Source organism: Felis catus, chromosome A2 (assembly GCF_018350175.1).
Source record: "Felis catus isolate Fca126 chromosome A2, F.catus_Fca126_mat1.0, whole genome shotgun sequence".
Lineage (NCBI taxonomy): Eukaryota > Metazoa > Chordata > Mammalia > Carnivora > Felidae > Felis > Felis catus.
The window spans coordinates 169,210,532-169,231,825 of NC_058369.1; the positions used below are offsets into that span (position 1 = coordinate 169,210,532).

Sequence of the window (21,294 nt, forward strand, 5' to 3'; positions counted from 1 at the left end):
CTCTCCAGTGTGCAACCCCCGGCTGCCCCCTGGAGGCATTTAGAACCTACCATCTATTAGGGGAAGCCTAAGTCTATGCCAATTCATTTGAGATTTCTGGGAGAATATTTATAGCCCAAACCATTCAGTACAAATGGTATTGATTAGATAGGATATTTTTTAGAGTTTAGATTTTCTAAAATAATTTAGTTTTTCTGACTTGAAGATGACCAATGTTGCTTATGCAGGTATGACCCCAAGTCCCCTCAAACTGCTTCACTGACTAACTCAGGAAGAGTCTCACCTTGCAAGTCACAGGGAAAAAAGGAAACCTTTCTTTTCCTCCATCCCAACCTGTGCCACAAATTTCTGCTTGAAGTGTTTCAACAATTCTACTTCTCAAGAGTTTTTACCCTGTAATGCTTGCTCAAGATGAAAATAAGTTCTCTACAGTGCTTGAAAGTATCCTGCCTTTCTGATTTCCAGATGTATCTCCTCTTTTCTATTCTTCCGGATAGATTTCTTCATGTTATAAAAGTCTGGATCCTTTACAAGAGAAAACAAAAACCACAGCACAGCACAGCACAACCACCTTCCTGGGAACAAGCCAAGAGATGTTGTGGCAGCGTGCGGAGAGCAAAGGCGCAGGACCGGTGGCACCCCAGCCCTGCCAGCCCCTCCGGACCCTGGAGACAGAGAGACAGCGGGTCTTCTGACCACATGGAGCCGGTTCAGAAAGTGGGAGCTGGGAGCTGAGCTCGGTCCAATGAGCAAGATGTTTCCTGTGGACGAGAGACTGCTTCTGGGCTCGAGGAAAGCCTGGCCACTGTCCCTGAGCATCAGGGCGCCTCAAAGCATCTGGAGGACACTCTCTGATGGGTCACGGACACCCAAGAGTGGCAGGGAGGCACAGGACTGCACGGATGTTTTCCTTGGCGCCTGAAGCCAGTGGCTCCTCGTCTGCATTGCCGCCCGCCCCCTTTGGGGCGCTCCCGTATCAGGCTCACTCGTCCATGCTTGTCTCGGGCCTGCCCTCCCCTGCTGTTTCCCTTGAGGTGGCTGACCTGGCAAGAGGCTTCTCATCCTCCTGCTCCTCAAACCAGCTCAGTAGATGATGGCACAACTGTTCCCTGACTCAGTAAAGGAAACCAAGGAGCCTGCTTCTTGCTGCCTTCCATGGAGAAGCCAGCCCATAGCCTCTGCGGGGGTTTAGACACAACGCTGACAGACGGTACCTGGTTTGCTGTAAAAATTGCTGAACACTGTAGGACAGGGCACTGTGACAGTCTCGCCTACGTCCGCAGGGCGCCAGCACGTAATGTTGTCCCAGACGCCAGTGCAGGCTAGGAGGAGAGAGACAGTGTAAGAAGGACTAACCAGTGCAACGGAAGCATACGCGAGGCTGCTTGGGGGATGCCTAGGTCAGCAGGAGCACATCTGTTCAAAGGCTTCGCAAGTAGATAGTCCCTTACTTAGGTAACTATCTTGCAAATTACCTTTTTGTGAAACAAGTTTGCACCAACAGAATTGCTGAGAATATAGTTAGCGTCTGTGTTCGTTTTAATCAGGTTTGGAGAAATAACCAGATGTGTGGTAGAAAGTATTTGAGTAATCCAATGTGCAATGTGCACTGATGAACTTTAATAGAATCGTTACTTCTCTCCTGCTGAGGTGCTTCCCCCAGTGTGATAATATGGGTACTCTTGAAGGCTTAGGGTCCCCTGGATGAAGGCATACTTCTGCTTTTAGGGAATCTGACTTCAAGGATAATTTGTACATTTAAATATTTGATAAGATTTACTTGATTTAAAAATTTTTTTTTAACGTTTATTATTTTTGAGACAGAGGGAGACAGAGCATGAATGGGGGAGGGTCAGAGAGAGAGGGAGACACAGAATCTGAAACAGGCTCCAGGCTCTGAGCTGTCAGCACAGAGCCCGACACGGGGCTCGAACTCATGAACCTTGAGATCATGACCTGAGCTGAAGTTGGACGCTTCACTGACTGAGCCACCCAGGTGCCCCAAGATTTACTTGATTTTAATAGTCAAGATGACATCTATGTGATGAAATCTTAGGTTACCCTCATGTAGTTATCAAATAATCTAATTTGTATAATGTTATGGCTTAAGCCATTCTCCAGATCTCTTACAGGGTCTTAGCAACCACCACACCCTGTGCAAGGACACAAACTGCCAATCATCCAAGGTGAAAGGCAATGACCTCTCAACGTCACACAAACCATGACAATCCACATTTGAACCCAAGGCTTTTTACTACAAGTCCCAGGTACTGATACTGTATTAACTTCAATATTGGAGGTGCTAGCCTAGGTAAGAACAAACAAACAACAGTTCTGACATGCCATCCAGTCCTGCACAGGAACTGTACAAAAATACCAATGAAGTATTTACATTCTTGGTTCGAACACAGGAGTGTTTTAGCTCAAGAATGCAGATGCCTCTGATAAGTTGGGTATAAATCAAGTTTTGCAGATGAAAATACTTTCTAGAAGTTTTTAAAATAAAAATGGGGCACCTGGGTGGCTTAGTCGGTTGAGCATCCTACTTCAGCTCAGGTCATGATCTCACTCCTCTGTGAGTTTGAGGCCCGCGTCGGGCTCTGTGCTGACAGCATGGAGCCTGCTTGGGATTCTGTCTCTCCCTCTCTCTCTGCCCCTCCCCTGCTCATGATCTGTCTCTCTCTGTCTCAAAAATAAGTAAAGACATTAAATTTTTTTTTAATTTAAAAAAATAAAATAAAAATGAAAATATATTCATTCTAAAAATTTAATTAGATACCAATGATTAAATGAGTAATACATTCATACTATATTAATGTCCTTACACATGTGAGGAAAATATTGTTCTTAAAGAAATATTCAGAATAAGTCATCAAGTACAAATGAGTCACTAGCTACTCCACGTTGTGCCTGGGCTGAACAGACCAGGGCAGGGAGTGGCCCTGCAGTGACACCACACATGACACCTCCGGACGCCAGCACAGGAGAGCAGGAGCTTGCTGAGCCTTGGATGAGGCAGGTCAGGGCCGGGGTTCCCAACAGAGCTCCAACGAGGGGGAAAGTGAGGTGTCCAGGTCTCCAGGGAAACCCAGCAGTGGCCGAGCCTCTCCACCGTCGGGAAAGCAGTGTGTTCTGACCATTGGTCAGACCACTGGCCGTTGGTCATTGTGAAGGTTCAACCGTCCTCACCACAGAAATGACAAATTTCTGCTTAAATAATGAAATCTTAATGGAGACATATTAAATCCACGGGTTCATTTCAGTCACTTTTCCCATTATAGTAAGATTTGAGTTAAGTACCTAGAGTCTGATGGGTCAATCCCTTCAATCGCTGGCAAGCCGTCCCTTTATTTGTGCATTTACTGGACCCACGTGTAGCGGGAAGTGCAGGACTCAGAGGCTGTGGTGGCCTTCCCACCTACAGTGAGCGGGGAGAGTCATCTGCCCGGCCCTGGGGCCGGGGCGCAGGAGGATGGCAGGCTGGTGATGAGGCATCCACACCTGTGGGGAGTCTGAGGGCTGGAGACCACCAGTGACGCGCCCATGGCTTCTCTCTCCTGCTTCCCAATCTCACAGCAATGACACCCACAAGTGTGAAAGGGCTGCACCCAGAGATGTCGATAAACTTTGAAGATCAAAAGCATACATGCGCTAAGTAATGAGGCAGCACCCACAGCAGGGCTAGAAGCAAGAGGAAGGCGGTGTTTGTGCCTTGGAGGGGCCCCGGATGCAGGACGCCGGGCGCGGGGTGACTGAATTCGAGAGGATCACGTCAAGTGTGACTTCTGAGCATTGAGACTTCCATCCTTCCTTCCCCCATTAGTTGTTTGTGGAGGCTGACTTTTGCCACCTAACTGGAACAGGACCACGGGAGGCCCCAGACCAACCAGGCCAACTGGGGCAGGAGGGTGGGGGGCCCAGCAGGAGAGGGCTCTAAGGAAGAAATGGCACTTTATGATAACCTCACGTTATCCAATTGTCTTGAGAGTATTTTGTTGTTCTGGTACAAAGTTTGATGCCTAATTGCCAATAGATACATAGAAAATGAAGGAATAGAAAAGCCAGGCACTTATTGTTCCAGGAAAAGCATAAAGTTAGACAAGAAAGGAAATATTGACTGTTACATGGTCAGCTGTGATCATAATAATGCAAACCGACAATTGCGATGTGACCGCTGGAGGACAGATTGGAGGAGGGACGGAAGTGTGACAGGCGGGGCCATTCCCAATAAAAGAACAGTATGAACGAAGACATTACATTTGGGAGCAGAGACTAGTCTGAACAATGATGAGCAGTGTGGATTGTCTAAGACACAGCGGCCAGGGGAGGCAGTCAGTCAGGCCTGCACGGGGAGCTTACTGTTGTCATGCACTCGTAGCAGCCCTTGGTATTTAAGATGATGACGAAAAAGTCGAGTCCCTCTGAAAGGAGGAAAAGCCTATGCGTATCAAATAGACTCTGAAAGGTTAGCAACCATTCCTGATGGTCAAAAACTCCAAATAAGAAAATAATATAGGACACTTTAATAGGACAAAGACCGCTTGTTTAAATTAGAAAGTATTATTAGAGATGGTTAAACACAGTGTGCAAGCAAAGTCAGGAACCTGGCTGGAAACTTGCTATCACCATTGTTATTTAACAAAAGCCAGCAGTTTTAGCTAAAACAATAATTAAAAGAAAATGAACCCAGAGGGTACATTGCTATAAAACTGAGAAGTCCCAGAGCTGCACTTTCCAGTATGGCAACCCCTTGCCACGTGTGACCATTTAAATTTAAATCTAAATTAGTCAAGACTAAATACAATAAAAATTCATTTCCTCAGTCGCAGTAGCTGATTTCAAACTGGAGCTCAGCGGCCAGGCGCGGTTTGTGGCTGTGACATCACAGCTCAGGTGGAAAACACGGCTGTCTTCACAGGAAGCTCTAGTTAAAGGAAGCCACCAAACCCTAAAAGCCACTCTTCCAAACTGTCAAGAAGCTTAAAGCGAAGAGAGAAAATGGAGCCCGTCATTGCTGTATCTGTACTCTAGTGCTGAAGGTAAGCCAGTCCGGACAGGTGAGACTGTCTCCCTGTGGTGGTTTATCAGCCAAGAGTGCCCACGCACATTATCTGAAATATTCTATGAAGAAATATGTGAGATTTTTTGGTAAAAAATGTATTTTCCACTTATCACACAAATATTTTCTGTCTTTCAAAACCCACCAAAGAGATGTGGAAGAAGCCCTCTCATTTAAGTGATGGTTAGTAGCTTGCTGAACTGAAAAGCTAGGGGAAAAAACACCTAAAACACAGGGGTGCTGGGTGACTCAGTCGATTAAGCCTCCGACTTTGGTTCAGGTCACGATCTTGAGGTTTGGGAGTTTGAGCCCCACTTCGGGCTCTGTGCTGACAGCTCAGAGCCTGGAGCCTGCTTCAGATTCTGTGTCTCCCTCTCCCTCTCTGCCCCTTCCCTGCTAGCGCTCTGTCTCTCTCTGTCCCTCAAAGATAAATAAGCTTTAATAAAGAAAAAATAAAACACAAAAGTGTATGTTTATTACTTACACTTGGAACATATAGCCAAAGCCTTTCCTTTGAGCATGGGCCTGCCTACTGGGCTTTGCAGAGTCTCTCCTGAGTACACATACCCTGAAGTCTGTCTAGGATTCCCACTTTGAAAGTCTGGACATGGGCCGACAGACTCCTTCCAGACTAGATTTCCAAAGCTGACCCCAGCTGTCATTCTCACCTCCAACTCTACCACTGTTCGGCACCTCGCTTTTCCTAGTCTTCCCAGAGCGCACACGCTAGTTTTCTCAGAGACAAGTGCTTCTGTGGCTCTCCATCAGCTTGCATGCTATTTCATGGAGCAGTAGGGTGAGTGACAGCTTTAGGGGGCACTTGTATGTTGCAAAGTGTCCCAGAGGCTGCAGGGGGGTGACAGGTGGGCAGGGAGAGCCCTCGCCAGGAGCCTGGCCAAGTTGCCTGGGGCGAACCTGCCAATTTCAAGGGAAGAGCAAGTACAGGTGCCCAACGTAAACCGCACTCTAGACTCAGCAGCTTGGAAAAACTGACCCTCCACGTGTGCGGCCTGCAGACTTTTCTTAAACCTCATAGCATTGTCAATGGGGTACACACAGGACATTGGTGAACAGCGTTCAGGAAAGGCTGCTGTTAGAACACGGGCTGGAAACACGGGCACAGAGAACCGAACTCTAAGGAGGCACCTGTAGCTCAACCTTCTTGAGATCATCTCGTCAGAGGGCAGAGTCTCACCACGTGGGGAGGAATCTGCCATGATTGAGAGGAAACTGATCCTTCTACCAAATTTTCTAAAATATTTCCAGGCAAGTCATAACTCTCACAGATGACGGTGCCTGTGTTGCTTTGACTCCTGGATTTTTTTCTCATTATCTCAATGACATAAACACCAACAAATTTTTAGGGAAAGCACAACGTGAATCTCACTCCTATCATGTCACACTTTCTGTAGGAAGGAGGCCTGTGAGGCTGTGCTTCGTCCACACAGCTGTGACCCACCCACTGCTGACAAGTCCCTTCGCACCTGCACATGTGCACAGAGGGATGCCTGTCAGTGCTCCTGCAGCAAACATCAGGATTTATGTTTCAGACGAGGCCGTGACCACGGCCACACACACGGATACTGCCCTCTCTGTGTGAGGTTCCTGGGGCACTGTGGGCGGCAGCCATGCCCCGACCCATCTACCTTTCGACCGTGAGAGAATCCTGTCCCTTACAAATACCAACTCCCAGAGACAGAAGCTTAGGAAACCCTGGTGGGCCCGGCTCTTAGAGATGGACTGTGAGGTTCCCACATTCACAGAGTGATGGAGGCCCATTTTCCAGCATGCACCAGGAAGCAGTGAGTAGTGACGGGGGTGGGGGGGGGGTACCCAGTGGCTGCAGCCCTGCCTGTGGAGGAGAGGCTGGGAGACCTGCATCGGGAGGCCTTGTCCTCTGAGTCTCCGGGCTCTAGACAGAGTGAGGGGTGGGCCGCAGGAACAGGTGAGTGGGGAGAGGAGAGAAAGAGAAAACAGTTTCTGGCTGGGCACTGGTTGGCAGTATGCCTCCCTCCACATTTAAGAGTAAACATTACCAATAACTTCCTGCATTCAAAAACTCAATGTAAGTTTAAAGTCATGAGCAGCAAAGCTTCTTCCGGAATAAGACATTGCAGGGAAGCTTGGGAGGCCTGCCCAGAGCTCCCTCAGTGGGCCCAACGGCTGCTGACCAAGGAGCCTTTCTTCTTCCCTGTTAACCGGGCATTCGCCAGGTGGGAGCCCCGCGCCTCTCCAGGGGCAGTTTCTGCAGGTGGACTTCTCTGCCGTCCCCACTGCCAGAATCCTGAGCAAAGTCCCAGAAGAGGAATTTCAGTGGGTTGGCTGTGGAGGCATACTCTGCTAGGAACCATTTTACTGGCTTCCAGAAGCTGTATATGAAACGCTGTCAGCCGAGTCCATCTGCGTGAACACGCAAAAGAAACGGTTTTGATGCAGTGAGACAGAGACGGGTCCTCTGTCCTGGTCCCTGTCTCTGTCGTGCGGGTGGCTTGAGAGTTCATGTGCATGAGAAGATGGGGGCGGGGGGAGACACTGAAAAGTACTTAATAACAGAGGCAGGAGGGGAAAAGGGGAAAGGCCTCCGTCTGGGATCCTCAGCCCACAGTGGAAACACACCATCAAATCCAAGGGCTTTCATGACAGATGCTGAGTTTTCATTTACTTTTTAGTTTTTAAACCTTGCTCAAGAAAGACTAGAAAAACAGCACATCTGGTTCTGACCATGAGCACGTGCTTAACTTTTCTAAACCTCAGTTTCCCCCTCTGCAAAGTGGAAGTGATCCCCGACAGCGCCCCGGGCAGAAAATTTAGAGGCTACGAGGCAAGAGGGTGCTCACCAGGCAGGGACAGCGCCTCAGGTGCTCCTAAGGGTGCTGAAGTGCCCGCCCCTCCTCTGCACCTCCACAAACCCAGGAGTTGAGCCCGACAACCAGCCCCTCAGATGTGGCCACTAAGAGAAACAGACGGGGCCACAGTGTTAGTGGTGATGGTGGCAGAGCTGACCGAGAGAACACCTCCTGTGGGCGAGTCACTGCCCTCAACACTCTGGACACGTGAACTCATTGTGTCACCAAAACCCCAAAAGGCCACTGGTGTATATGGCACACAGGAAGAGGCAGGCACAAGAGCCTGAACCCCTGGCCCACACAGCCTCTGTGTGTTAGGGACTTAAGCAGGGTGGGGTGTAGACAGCCAGGGGGCCCAGTCTTGGGGGCAGCAGCCCATGAGGCAGTCCCTGGAAGTGCCAGGCAGGCGGCTCTGCCTGGGGGTGTGGGGCCTCTGCAGGGGCTGCCCCGGGGGGCCGCTCCCCTGCAGCCCCTGTGGCCTGTATTTTGGTCTGGGGTGACTCAGGCCAGATTAATCACTGGACATCTCTGAATAGGAAAAAGCACTTTAAAAACAAATGTCACCTCTCACTCCATTTGTCATTGCCCTCATCGGTCCCTCAAAATAAGTACCAATGCTTTGCCAGGGACAAAAAGAAAGTAGGAAACGTGACTGTTCAGAGGGTCAGTGGGACAATCATTCTAAAAGACGCAAAATTTTGTTATCGGGAAGAGACTCACAGCTCATCTGGGAAACACTGCTGTGCGGCGGGGAGGTCCTACCTCAAGAGGCTGCGAGACTGTCTCAGGTCATGAGACCCACTGGGAACACATCCAAGCCCTCATCAAATCCCACTGCCCCAGCATCTGTCCACTGAGAACTTCTCAGTACTTAAGGTCACAGTAAAAGCACCTCACTGAAATATGTCTTTAAAATTCTACGTATTTTTCCAGGTGTGCATTCTACACCCACTGGAAGCATGTTTCCACGTCAGATGAGCCCACGAAAGAGGAGAAGGGAGACACTGTGCCCACGTTCCTCTCCTAACAGTCTAGCGTGCAGCATGCAGGGAAACTCACAATTCTCATGTTTGTTAAACCGTGCGCTGATATGCCTGTGCCAGACCTGATCTGAGAGGGTGCCGTCCCTTCGTGCCTGCCCAGTGGGAAATGCAGGCTGTGCCCCTCGAGTTTCTGATGACTGTGGGCTGAGGCACAGTCTGGTTTCCTGATCAGATATGGGCAGCCAGCGGCCTGTGGTGTGGCAGGGGCAGCGAGGGCTGGGCGGGCAAGGGGCAGATGTGCCCAGTGTGTCTGGAAGGCTGAGAGCCTCTCTTGGTGGAAACCTCCACCCCCTCCTTCCCTGTGCAGTCGGACAGAGCTTCTGTCTCTCAGCCACAGCCCCTGGACCCTGCAGGCCGGCTCCTGGGCAGAGGACAAGGACGAATTCAGGGATGAGGCAGTGGCCTGTGCCCTCATGGGGACTCATCCCATAGGCCCTGAAAACGCCTCCAAAGCAGCTGCTCCCTTTTGCTTTCAGTGGGCTCACTCATTGTTATTGACTGAAGACAGAGCCCCGCTTTGCACTCTGTTCCTGTAGGACGAGGATGAACCAGACAAAAGCTGAGACAAGAGCCCCGCAGCACATGCGGCCTCACCATGCGGCCTGCCATGAGGAATGCCTGGGCCGTGTGAACTGTGTTCTCAGTCCCTCCCATCCGAATGAGAACTGGAGGAGTCCCGACAGGCATGGCTTGGCAGCCACCTAGGAGCTTTCCACAGATCCTCTGAGCTCTAAAATTCTTATGTAATGGTCTCTTCCTTTTGGTCATCAAAGTCATTGATCTGTTTCCCATTTCCAGCCCCCCTCCATGCCTATTATCAATTTAAAGAACTGAAAGTTCAATGGAATGACTCACCAATTTAGTTGGAAGAAACCTTTTGTACACAGTGCTTTGTCTGTGAACACAGCCATTTGTTCTGACCTGAATCCCCGGACAAGCCGACTGCTGCCCAGCCCCTGCCTGCTGGCCCCACAGAGCTGGCCCCAGGGCCGTGCTGCACCAGGCTCACTGAGGGGACACGAGCTTTTCCTTTCCTGCTAGGTGCTCACGAACAGGTGAACACACACACAAGTCTCCGAGAGCCCCAGAGCCAGGAAGACTCTGTGACCAGCATTCTCCCCTCACTCTAGACGCCACATACTGGTGGGCACCCAGGATTCAAAGGACCAGATGTAGCCCCAACGGGCAGCTCTGGACCCTCTAATTTCTCCCAGTGGCGGTCAGCACATCATCAAGTAACCCTCCCACCTCGGGGCCTCAGGTCACTGTAAGATTTGTCCCATGTCCTGCAGTCAAAACTGGGCTACTTGTAATTTCTGCTCTCAGACCTAATTCTGCTTCTGGAGTCTTCAATGGGCAGAAATGGCAACAACTTAACACTCTCCTCCCTACCCAGCTTTGACTTTCTGCTCAGAGACCACCCCCATACACACAGAGATCACTTCCCGACACTCAAGGCAGGGCTTCCCAGGAGCCTGAGCTGAGCACACAGCACAGGAAGGACCCCAGGGTCTCTGTGGCCTGAGCTCAGAGTGCATGAGGTAGAGACACGGCAGTCCTCCCTCCAGCACTGCCAGAAGCAGAGAACACTTCGTGCTGGGCTCGTCTCAGCATTTACTGTAAACAAGGCTCCCCAGTGTGGCTGACAAAGTCCAAAGGAAGCTGCCTGGAGATGCCCAGCAGGTCCAGACTCCCAGCCCTGTGGACAGTGGACAGAATCACCGGTAAACCTGCCACTGGGTCCGGAGGCTCCAAAACACACTTCCCACTCCTAAATTTTCCCACCAGTCCTTCCCTGGGTTTCTGGTTTCCTCCTTGTATATATCTTTGCACGTTGCCAGTTCGGGGGCCAATTACAAATATCCTGTTACGCTAAGTCCTGCAGAACCCTAGTTAATCTGAGCCCGAAAAGTGATGATCAAGTCTTACTAGATGAGGGATTCCTTCTTTCTGTTGTTCTAAGGATGCATATTTACATCGTTTGTTCTTAAAATATTTACCAGTAAGATACGGCAAGACACATCCATGCATTTGCTAAGCTGGGTATGGTGCTAAATGCTGCTTTAAAAACGCTGCAATCATGGGGCGCCTGGGTGGCTCAGTCGGTTAGGTGTCCGACTTTGGCTCGGGTCATGATCTCACGGTTCAGGGGTTCAAGTCCTGCGTTGGGCTCTATGCTGACGGCTTGGAGCCTGGAGCCTGCTTCGGATTCTGTGTCTCCTCTCTCTCTGCCCCTCCCCTGCTCATGCTCTGTCTCTTTCAAAAGTGAATAAACATTAAAAAATGTTTTTACAGTGTTGCAATCAGGAATGATGAAAATAATGCTTACTGGCAGCACAGCAGAAAGGGGCCTTTTGAGGGGACGTAGCCAATGCAGTAACTCTTCAGGACTAATGAATGTGCTCTGGACATTCACAGACCATCAGTGTAGGTGAAAGACAAGCACACGCCAGAAGCGTGTTCCCGGAAGGGTCTGGAAGTGAAGTTGATAGAACAAGCTTGGGGCATGGTGACAACCTAGCTGTCTGTTGTCCGTGGAGGCAGAAACGAAACAACACACTGTCCAACCAACAGCCTGCACTTTCTTCGTGATGTAACAGGCTTGTAGCTGACATGAGCCACGCCCTCTTATCATCTGCAGTAACAAGTATTCATTTCTTCAACCCGTGTTTAGTGAGCAGCTACTATGTTCCCAAGGCTGCACTATCACGAGTTACCTCTGCCAGGAGGGCCTTGACCAAGATACAGCAGGAGAATACACCACAGAGACATCACCTGGGGACTTGTGCTTCATCATTCCTGGGGCTTGTGCACGAGTCCACAAAGCAGGTCCCTAAGCCTTAGGTCCCTGAAAGAAACAGCTAAGCAGGCCTGGATGAGGCCCTGGGGCCATACTGCTTCCGTAGGTCACTTGTGAGACACCTCAATTTTACACATTAGAAAACCCAGGTCCCACAGCCGACCTGGACTCCAGAGGCATTTAAGGTGCTACAAGGAATATTTTACAGGGAAGGTATTTTTCAGACAATGCCAGGATACCCCAATATTCTGTCTAATTAGGGTGCCGAATGAAGTAATGCCCTTCTCAGTAGCCTGGAGGTGAACTACAACTAAGGTCTGGAAATACCATTTGCTACGACGTTGCCGTTGGATGGCACTTTGATAATAGATCGCTTTGAAACTCTGCATCTGGAAGCAGGAAAGTTTTATTTTGGGGTTGGTGGTGCAGGTTGATTCCATTAGTGAGAGTCATATTCTGGGACTCAAACTCACATTAAACCAAGACTCAAAACCCAGAATCAACCAAGGCTGTTAACCAAACAAAAGGATTTTTCAAAAAAGAGATCAAGTTTGAACTCACGTGTTTTAAAAATATGCCAAATTTGGGGCGCCTGGGTGGCTCAGGTGGTTAAGTGTCCGACTTTATCTCAGGTCATGATCTCACGGTTCATGGGTTCAAGCTCCGCATCAGGCTCTGTGTTGACAGTTCAGAGCCTGGAGCCTGCCTCAGATTCTGTGTCTCCCTCTCTCTCTCTCTGCCCCTCCTCAGCTCATGCTCTGTCTCTCTCTCTCCCTTCCTCAAAAATAAATTAAGAAAAAAATTTTTTTTTAAATTTAAAAATATGCCAAATCCAATAAATCCCAAACATCAGAATGTCCTCCAAGTTGAGCCTGAGTGAATCTGATGCCTGTGGGTGGGACCCTCTGGTCAGCACCGCTGCCCAGGGATGGGCCGCCAACACCTCAAAGGCCAGGGCAGCACCCACACCCTCCTCAGGCTGCCTTCAGAAGCCTGTGTAAGGCCCTAAAATGGTGTCGGTTTAGGGAAACTGATGCGTGTGCTAAATCGTGTCAACCAGCTTGTGCCTTTCACTCACTGAAGTGTTTGCTGTTATCGCCGTTTACAAGCAGCCTCTGTTTCCTTAAATGTCAAAAATTCTCCAAAGCCTTGCTCCCAATGTCTTCGACAAGTCGGGACCATGTGAACTCCAGGCGGGGCAGGGCACCGCTCTGCTGAGAGGCTAATATGCTGGGCCTCCTGCCATGTTATTCCCAGGATAATCCTCCACAGATTTATGATCGGGACTTGGGTGACTTCCCAGGATCGTTCCAGGACATAGATCGAACAGTGTTATGAGGAGCGTGACAAATCGTCCTCACACACAGCACAGCAGGCGCACAGCGGAGTGTGACCCTGGGTGTGAGAACCAGCCCAAGCACAGACACGCCCGGCCCTGCTCCTCCAAGCCAAGGGTGCCTCCAGCTCCCTCTGGGACCGGCCGCTGTGGGAAGTGCAGCTGTTAAGAGGGCCGGTACGACACGGCCGCCAGGGTCCCCACGAGTGTCTGCCAGCCAGTGCCCCGAGTCCAGGTCTGGTGACCTCCTCGGCCCCATCCCCCCGGGGGTGTGGGGGCCCCTGATACCTCACCCTGTCCTCCCTGCCCGCCTCTTCCTTCAGCTCTGCCCTTGAGCCCGCGTCTGCACGCAAGGCCTTCTGCCAAACACGGTCCCACCCGCTCAGCGGCCCTCTGCCTCTGCCTCTCTCTTCGGCTCCCACGTGGACTCAGTGGTCCCCACCCCAAGGCACCTCTTCCTCGGCGCTCAGCTCTGTCTCATGCTCCTTTTGCACTTCTGGAGGGCAGCTGACTCGCACCGTCCAGCCCCCAGGGCCTCCCCGGCCGCCATCTCTCTGCAGTTGGGCTGCTGGCTGCACCATCTGTGGCAACGGCTCTTCCCCTCCTCCCCCACAGCGGACACCTTCATGTGCCCCCTGGGATGTTACTCACTTAGCAGGCTGCTCCGCTCCCAGGGCCACCCTAATGACTCCTCTCAGAAGCGTCTGCCCCAAGAGCCTACCTGAGGTGCAGCTCACTTTCCAGAATCCCTCGGTAGGCTCTTTATTCTCAGCAATCCAGGCTGGGGGTCAACTCCGTTTTCCTTTCCCTGTTCCTAGCCCTTCCCCGGGCTGACGCCCTGCACTCCCAACACGTGTCTCTCCCCTTCACTGTTGGTCCAAGCCCTGGAGCTTGAGAACACAGCCAGCACCCAGCCCCCCAGTGGAAACACTCCCTCCTCTGAACTCCTGAGGAGCAGGCAGACGGGCTTGCGTGGATCTTTTAGTGTCTCAGGGTACTGAGCCCAGGGGCTCACAGGACAGAGCCGAAGTGCTGGGGAAGGGGCAGTAGGAAGGATGTGCTGCCCTTGTCACTGGGGCTACGTGGGCAGGGCCCCACCAGGCATCCTGGCTGCACCCCCACTGCCCTCCCAAACAGGCCTCTGTCCTCTCTCCGCAGGAAAGGAGGGAGCTGTGAAGAAGTCACAGATTTAAAAAGCTGTGTTAATATCTCCCTGGGATAGGAGGGAGGGAGTCTTTGGAAGTAGCTCTTGGGCTGCCAGAGCACTGCTGACTGAGTCACAGTAAGCATGCCATCCCAGGGGGGTGCAGACGTCTGGGAATGCTCTGGGCCATGGATCTGTCATCCCGGACCTCCCGGTCTCCACCTGCAGAAAGACCACAGCAGCCGGTGACAGGCCTATGTCCACACAGAAGAGCAGAGGACTGAGGGACCCCACCAGGGGTGTGATGAGGAAACTAAGGCCAAAGGCACAAGGTACCAATCAAGGTCCTGTCCCGAAACTTCAAAACCATCACTGTAGGCCAGAGAAAAGGAAATGCTGATTTCACAAATGATGGAATCCCTTATGCAAAGAGGTAGCTTCAGCTGAACATGCTGACAGTTAAAGTGAGCACTCAAGAGACCTAGGCACAGTCTCGGCTAATAGATCGTGTAGTGTCAAAGGAATCTCCTGTCTCTTTGAAGCAGACACTAAAGAGGAAGGAAAATCCTTTTCTAAAGCATGTTCTCGCTAAGATACCAAACATGGCTTTGTAAAAACAGCATTTGACTAGGAGGCCAGGGACCTGGGCTCTGTCTGCCACCAACTTTGGACGAGACTCTCAGAATGTTCTTTCGCATTTCTATACTTCGACGCGCCTTGATCCAGATCAGGATGGAGGGCTGCCCTGACATCTGCCGTGTGCACAACTGCCTCCTTCGTCCTGAGACATGGCCCAGCCTCTCAGGGACACAGCATGCCTGGTGCCTCCCTCTGCCCTGCACACTGGTGGAATTCACACAGCCTGTGCTTCTCAGATCAATCCGTGCCAGAAAGGAAGGGTCCCTCCAGCAGAAGCCTTTGTGCCAAGAGGCTGAGGAACCCGGAAAAGGGACGCCTGCAATACAAGAGGGTGTGTGCTCACTGTCATGACAGAAGCAATACCGAGATGCAAAAGGGCTTGGCCTGGTGGCAGGGTGTCTGGGAGCCGCCAGGTGGGAGTGAATCCATCCCAGGTCTGACACAGGACACATGACGTCACTGAACAGGAGGACTGCTGTGCATAAAGTGTGTGTAGTAAATTTGCAAAATACTGGCCACTGATTAGCTTATTATCAAAAAGCATCAATTTTTCTTGGTAGTGTTCCCACCCACCCTCACTCTGTCTTATCTCTGAGTAAAGATGATGTAAGTCCTTAATCATTTTTCTATCACTGTCAGTTTCTGGTTCCAAGTAAACGATGTTATTGTATGCCTACATTCTCTGGTTTCCCTTCAGAAATCCTACTACCTTTTGACTCAAAGCCCTGTTATCCCCGCTCACCCCATGCCGCTGGGGACGTGATTTGGGGTTCCGAGAGGGGGTGATCATGTTCCATCCAATTTCGCTTCATGCCTTCCTTCCTGGTATACACTCAATAAAAACATGCTGAAAAAATTAATGAAAGACAGACTCAGCCAATGTGTCCGCAAATGACAAGACAGCCTCATTTTCACTCATGCCATGATACAAGGCAGCCGCTCAAAACCAGAGGCTTGGCCACAGGGCATTTCAAAGCAGCTCCCCAGAATTGGTGCTTGACCCAGAAAACCCTACAAAGCCTTGCAACTGAACACCTTCAAATCTCCAAGTCCTTGTCAGGAAGGGCTGCCCAACAATCAAAACCGTGCAGGAGAAAATCCACCAAGGATCTGAGGGGGTCATGCCATAGTGATACTCGTTACCTTCCATCCTCCAATGGCAGCACTGGCCCCGTGCCAGGACAGCCAGCGCCAGGCAGAAACCGTGGCTCTGTCTGACGTGTGTGCACAGAGCACAGGTGCGGGGGGGCTGGGGGCCTCCACAGGGCTCTCATGCCAGGGCAAAAGACCCCAGAGACAGCAGGCTGCAGAAACTCCTGCCTGTACACACCGCACGTGATGGGCGCGCAAACGGGAAACAACAGAACGTCAGTCGAATCAGAACTTGTGATGCCAGGGTCATCTGGAGAAGAAACCCAGCTTTACAGCCCAATTCCCACCAACCAGAAGAGCAGGAGAACATGCCACTGGTCCTGTGAGAATCTGGGGGAAGGAAGAAATTTGGGCTTAGAGGGGAACACACGAAGCGAAGAGGCAGAAGCAGTGAAGGCCATTGTTGAGCCGCTGAGCTGAGCCTTGGGGTCACCAGCACCAAGGGACTTGGGCCGGTCTTAGAAGGGAGGACAGGAGAAGTGACCCTGGTCTGAATCAGTGCAGTGTGAGCCCACTTCGAAGTCCCTTCCTGGGATTTAACCTCAGGTTATAGGCTTCTTCTTCCAAATAAGATCAGCGATCACCGTGGCTTCTAGGTGTGCAGGTATCTCACTTACGAGAAACCGATTTCTTGTTTACGATTTCTGTTGTGAGTCTAAACATAAAAATTTAATTCAAGGTAGAATCTTTCTCAGTGAGATTTTTTTCCTGTAAAAAGTAAACTTAGAGTCGTTACTTTCAGAAAATTCAATAAATGATTATTGATTACTTATATAACCAAGGCTACTAGCTGATTCTAAGGAGTTTAGAATTACGAGAAATCTAGTCAAGAAAAAAAAAAGACCCAGTTCAATGGGAAAAAACAGATCAGGCTATTTAATCTATCGGCCCAAAGAGATATTTGGACTAGAACAAGAGCCCACCATGTCAGTGGGGAGGGGAGGGGGAAGAAGCGGGCCTCTAGCACCACACTGACATCAGAAGGGCAGCTGCATTCTCCTTGGCCATGCCGTGAACTTCCAGAATGCCTCCCTTCAGACCCACATGAATAGAAGACGGTGGGTACTCTGTTTACACATCTGCTCGCGTGTCTGTAACGACCAGGGATAGAAAGCCACGAATATGGAGCTTGCTCTTCAAGGGCTCGTGCTCTGCAGGGAGAAAGACAACCACAAAGCAGATGAAGCATGTGACAGCAGGGCTCTCTGTGCACGGGCCACGCTGGCCAGAAACAGGTGCCTCGGACAGGTGGGGATCCAGGAAGAGTCTGCAGAAGAGACAGCTTCCTCACTTGATTTTCTGAAAGGGTTTAGTTCCCTTTGTGATAAAAAGGTGCAAGGAAGAGATGAGACGTAAAATGGGATGTAATCACTTACATTTTATGTGACAAAACCATCACAGAAATAAGAAAGCTGTTAACAAGTTATTCAGTCACATGAGGAGAATGTTTCAATTTCATGATCAGTGGCTTGAAGTCCACCGTCAAACGCTGGTGAAGTATTTTATTCACATGAACAAATGCAGGCATTAGAGCACAGCTTGTAAGCTCCCTAAAAGCCCAGGAGCCTGGGACAGACGGATGAATAGTATGTTAGAACACTATGCATCTCTTAATAGAATATTTAAATACACAGCCGTGACCAAATACATTGCTGAAGTCGAAAACAAAAAGAAAGACCGAGCACAGACCGGAGTGTATGGGTACGTGGCGCCTGGCTTACGTCTGTACAAAAGGGAAACGGGGACACATTACACACTGTGTGCGCACGGTCTTTAGGAGGTAAGGGAGGGGTGCTGGAGGTTTGGAGTGGGGAACATTAACCATTAGACACGTTTTTGAATGGTATTTTTTCATGTGCATATATCACTTAATTTTTAATGTGAAAATTTTCATTAATTTGTTCAGCAAAAGCTTATTCAGTATCTTTTTAAATGCCAAGTACTGTGTAAGGCCTTGGGCCGTGATGGGGACGAAATGCCCTCTCCCCCTTGAGGACAGCGTGGGGGGACTGCGAGCCGTGGTCATGACAGTCATGCTGTGGAGAAGAAGAAGGACATTCAAGCCTACTGAGAAGCCGCTGTCCTGGGACGAGTGCTGACAGCTTTGTCCCAACTGTCTTTTTGAGAATGTCTGTGAAACAGGTTTGATGGACAGGCACAGTGCCTCCCTCTGGGCTGACCCCAGTAAATGAGAGAGCATCTTTCTCTGGAGCAAAGGCTGGGCGGGAGGGCCAGCAGCCTCCCGTGACACTGAGGGCTCCTCAGCTGTGACACAAACTGCCCGCGGGCACCGCGTCAGTCCTGTGGGATCTGGGGGAAGGGAGTATGTGAACATGACACCCCAGCTGCCTGTTTGCTGGGAGCGGTCAAGTCTGTCTCTGACCCAGGGTCCCAGGCCTGCTGTCTTTGACCCAGGGTCCCAGGCCCGCAGGCATCTGTGAAACCGTGGCGGCCCAACTGGTTAGCTTGCAAGTATGGGGACTCCAAACCCCTCACAGCTCTTGACACATCGATCAAAATTAACGTAGTAAGCACCCTTTGTTTAAAAAAGTCAGAGAAAAGTAAGTCTTCCAGTGGAGCGCTTCCCATGGCCCTGGTCCTAAGCTGACATTTGCCATCATGGCCATTTCAGCCCGGCACCTTCATGGTCCAGCTCAGGGGGTGGAGCTGCCAGGAAAACCCAGGTGCCACCTCTGCTCCTCTCAGACACAGTCCACACCCCTCCAGGTCTAGGCAGGAATAATACAAAGTCCCACAGAAGTTCCTGTCCGATCTGTGCACAGGCAAAGCCTGCAGGAGCTGACTCATGCCCTCCCACGCAGGTCAGCCTGGGCCACCGCTAGGGAGCACTGCCGGATTTTAGCTGTATTTTTAGGCACCTGTGGCCTCGGAAGGCCTCATACGTCTATTAGGAGCATTAAGTTAGTCTTGTCGATGAATTAATTTTAAGTGGCAAAGCTCTAAATACTTCCTAAGCTTTTCTTCCTTATAAAGTGAACCCTTTAAAGGGGTTTAGAATTAAAATTGTTTATTTTCTCTGGATTTATGTGTTTGTGTTGTTTTAGATTCAGCATGTAATAAAAAGAATTCCTTGTCAGATTTATACGAATTACCTTACTATAACTGAAAGCTGGTTTTCTTTGCTTCTGTTTTCACACCAATTTCTGAATTCTACAAATTTAAAAGTAGATTCTACGGACGCTTAATGTCTCCTCTCACTTTTACTTTTGCCGAAAGTGAGCAAACGTACACTTTCATCCGATCAGAATGCCTTCGCTCTGCTCCTGGCTTACCTCATGTACAGTGTCTTTATTCTGGTGACTTTTTACTATCTATAACCCTGGCATTTGAGGTCTGCATATTTCAAAAAGTAAGAAAAAAAGGAATTTAGAACACAAATTGTCTCTCTTTACAGAAGCTGACGGGTGGCCAGGCCTAAAGGACTGTCACAATGCCACCTGTCTCCTGAAGGGCAGCTGGCCTGTTAGCGGGCTCTTCCTGCAGACCCAAAGGTGAAATGGGTCACACGCAGATATTTTTGCTATAGAGCTAATAGTAATAATAAAAATTTTCAATTTAAGAAAATGTCTAAGGACTCACACTTTGTCATTGCAAGAAAACCGAGGGACTTTTCTCCACCACTCCACACAAGGAAGATGTGTGACGGCCTCTATCTAAAACTACCATGTTCTCTCTGCTCCAGCTGATGTCAAGGTGACCTTAGTGATTTTCAAAGACTCTGCCCTTACTTAGATACTGCCGTCTAGCCATCTGGTGTGGGTCACAGACAGATCACCTCTGAGACCCTGAAGACCAAGGCAGGAAGGGCGTGTGAAGGAGACCCTAATGAACGTTGGAAACGTCCTGACCCGTCTTCGTACCGTCACATGCAAGAATCTGACAGCTTTCAGGCAGTGTCTGTCTGCCCCAGAGGGGGTTTGCTTGTCTCCTGCCAAACTTTTTAAAAGAACTAGTTGCAAACTCTTAAGAAACTGGAATATTTTATGTATAAGTTTGCATTTCCGTGTTCTCTGAACACGGGAACTGGGCAGGCTGGCACCTGCATTTCCTCACGGTAACAACTGAGGGTCGTAAGGAGGAGCTGCCATCCACAGTTCCCAACGTCCCCACCGTCCCATGTTGCCCCTGCCCTGCCACACGGCCACCAGCTCTCTCTTAGGCCAACACTTGAGACTCATGAAGGACTGGCCAGGGACTAGGGGTCAGACCCGTGCCTTTGGAACAGAGTAAAACTAAAAGGACATTGTTTTGAACCAATGAATTCCACACTCCATCTATGTGAGACAACTAGGGATAAAGAATCTTTCATATATTAAAAAAACCCTGATTGTGGATAGTTAACATCCTATTTCATAATGGCGGAAAACCTAACTTCCCTGAACTAGTCTCGTTTCCCGCCACAGAGCACCCATGAGGTGAGTCACTGGCACAAACTTACAGATGCCCCTTCTGTCCTGCTTTGTCCATTATCCAGCCAGCCCCTGGCCAACTGTGATGGGATTCCTCAGAAGGGAAGTCATGAGCCACATTCTAGTTTTTAAATGTTAAGTGTTCCTTGCTGCCCACTGAAACAGTGCCAGTTTTCTATTTGTTAACAAAATGTTCTTGAGGAATGTGGGAAATCAAGAGTGACAAACAAGCCACACTAAGCATTCTAGGAGCTTTTCCCTAAAACATCAGTTGTGAGAGAAGCAAGGGGAGGGAAGTAGACCCCAGATGCACGCGAGGGACAGGTGTGTTGTCTGCAAACAATCTATCAACAATCATGAAATCGAATGCAACCTGTGGGCATGTGCCAGCCACGTCAAGGCAATCTTCCCTCCCGCATTTCGGGAGTGTCTGTGCATATCCACAGCGGATGGCAGAGGGCCTGGGGAGTCTGCAGGAATTGGATGTGTTCGGCCCCATGGAGCCTGTGAATGAATGCCCTTTGAAGAGTGGAAGAACTCACATGAAGAAGCAGGTCTGTTCATGCTCCAGGAGAAAAATTAACGCCAGTGAGTGAACGCCATTTGTGGGCAGCCTCAGAACACGTCAACAACTTGACTGTGCAATAATGGCGTGAGGGGGTAAAGTTCCCACTGTCCAGGAGTCTGTGGACAGCCCAGGGTCACCTACCGAGGATGCAGCAGACAGCATTCCATCCCCCTTCATGCAGGAGGCAGTGTGGACGGAGCTGCAGGGCCCTGGGTCCACTGGCCACTCACCAGACAATTCTTAAGTCTGTCTCTTCTCAGCATTTATTTGTCTTAAA

The 21,294-nt window shown here is 50.1% G+C and overlaps 1 protein-coding gene across 1 annotated transcript in view; it reads right to left on the reverse strand.

The window, feature by feature from the left end:
- The window catches only part of VIPR2 (vasoactive intestinal peptide receptor 2), a 70,775-nt gene that overhangs the window by 45,272 nt on the left and 4,209 nt on the right, over positions 1-21,294 (reverse strand). The window contains exon 3 of the mRNA XM_003983257.5: positions 1,215-1,322. Within this exon, the coding sequence (XP_003983306.1) occupies positions 1,215-1,322 (108 nt within the window). The remainder of the gene's footprint in view (positions 1-1,214; positions 1,323-21,294) is intronic.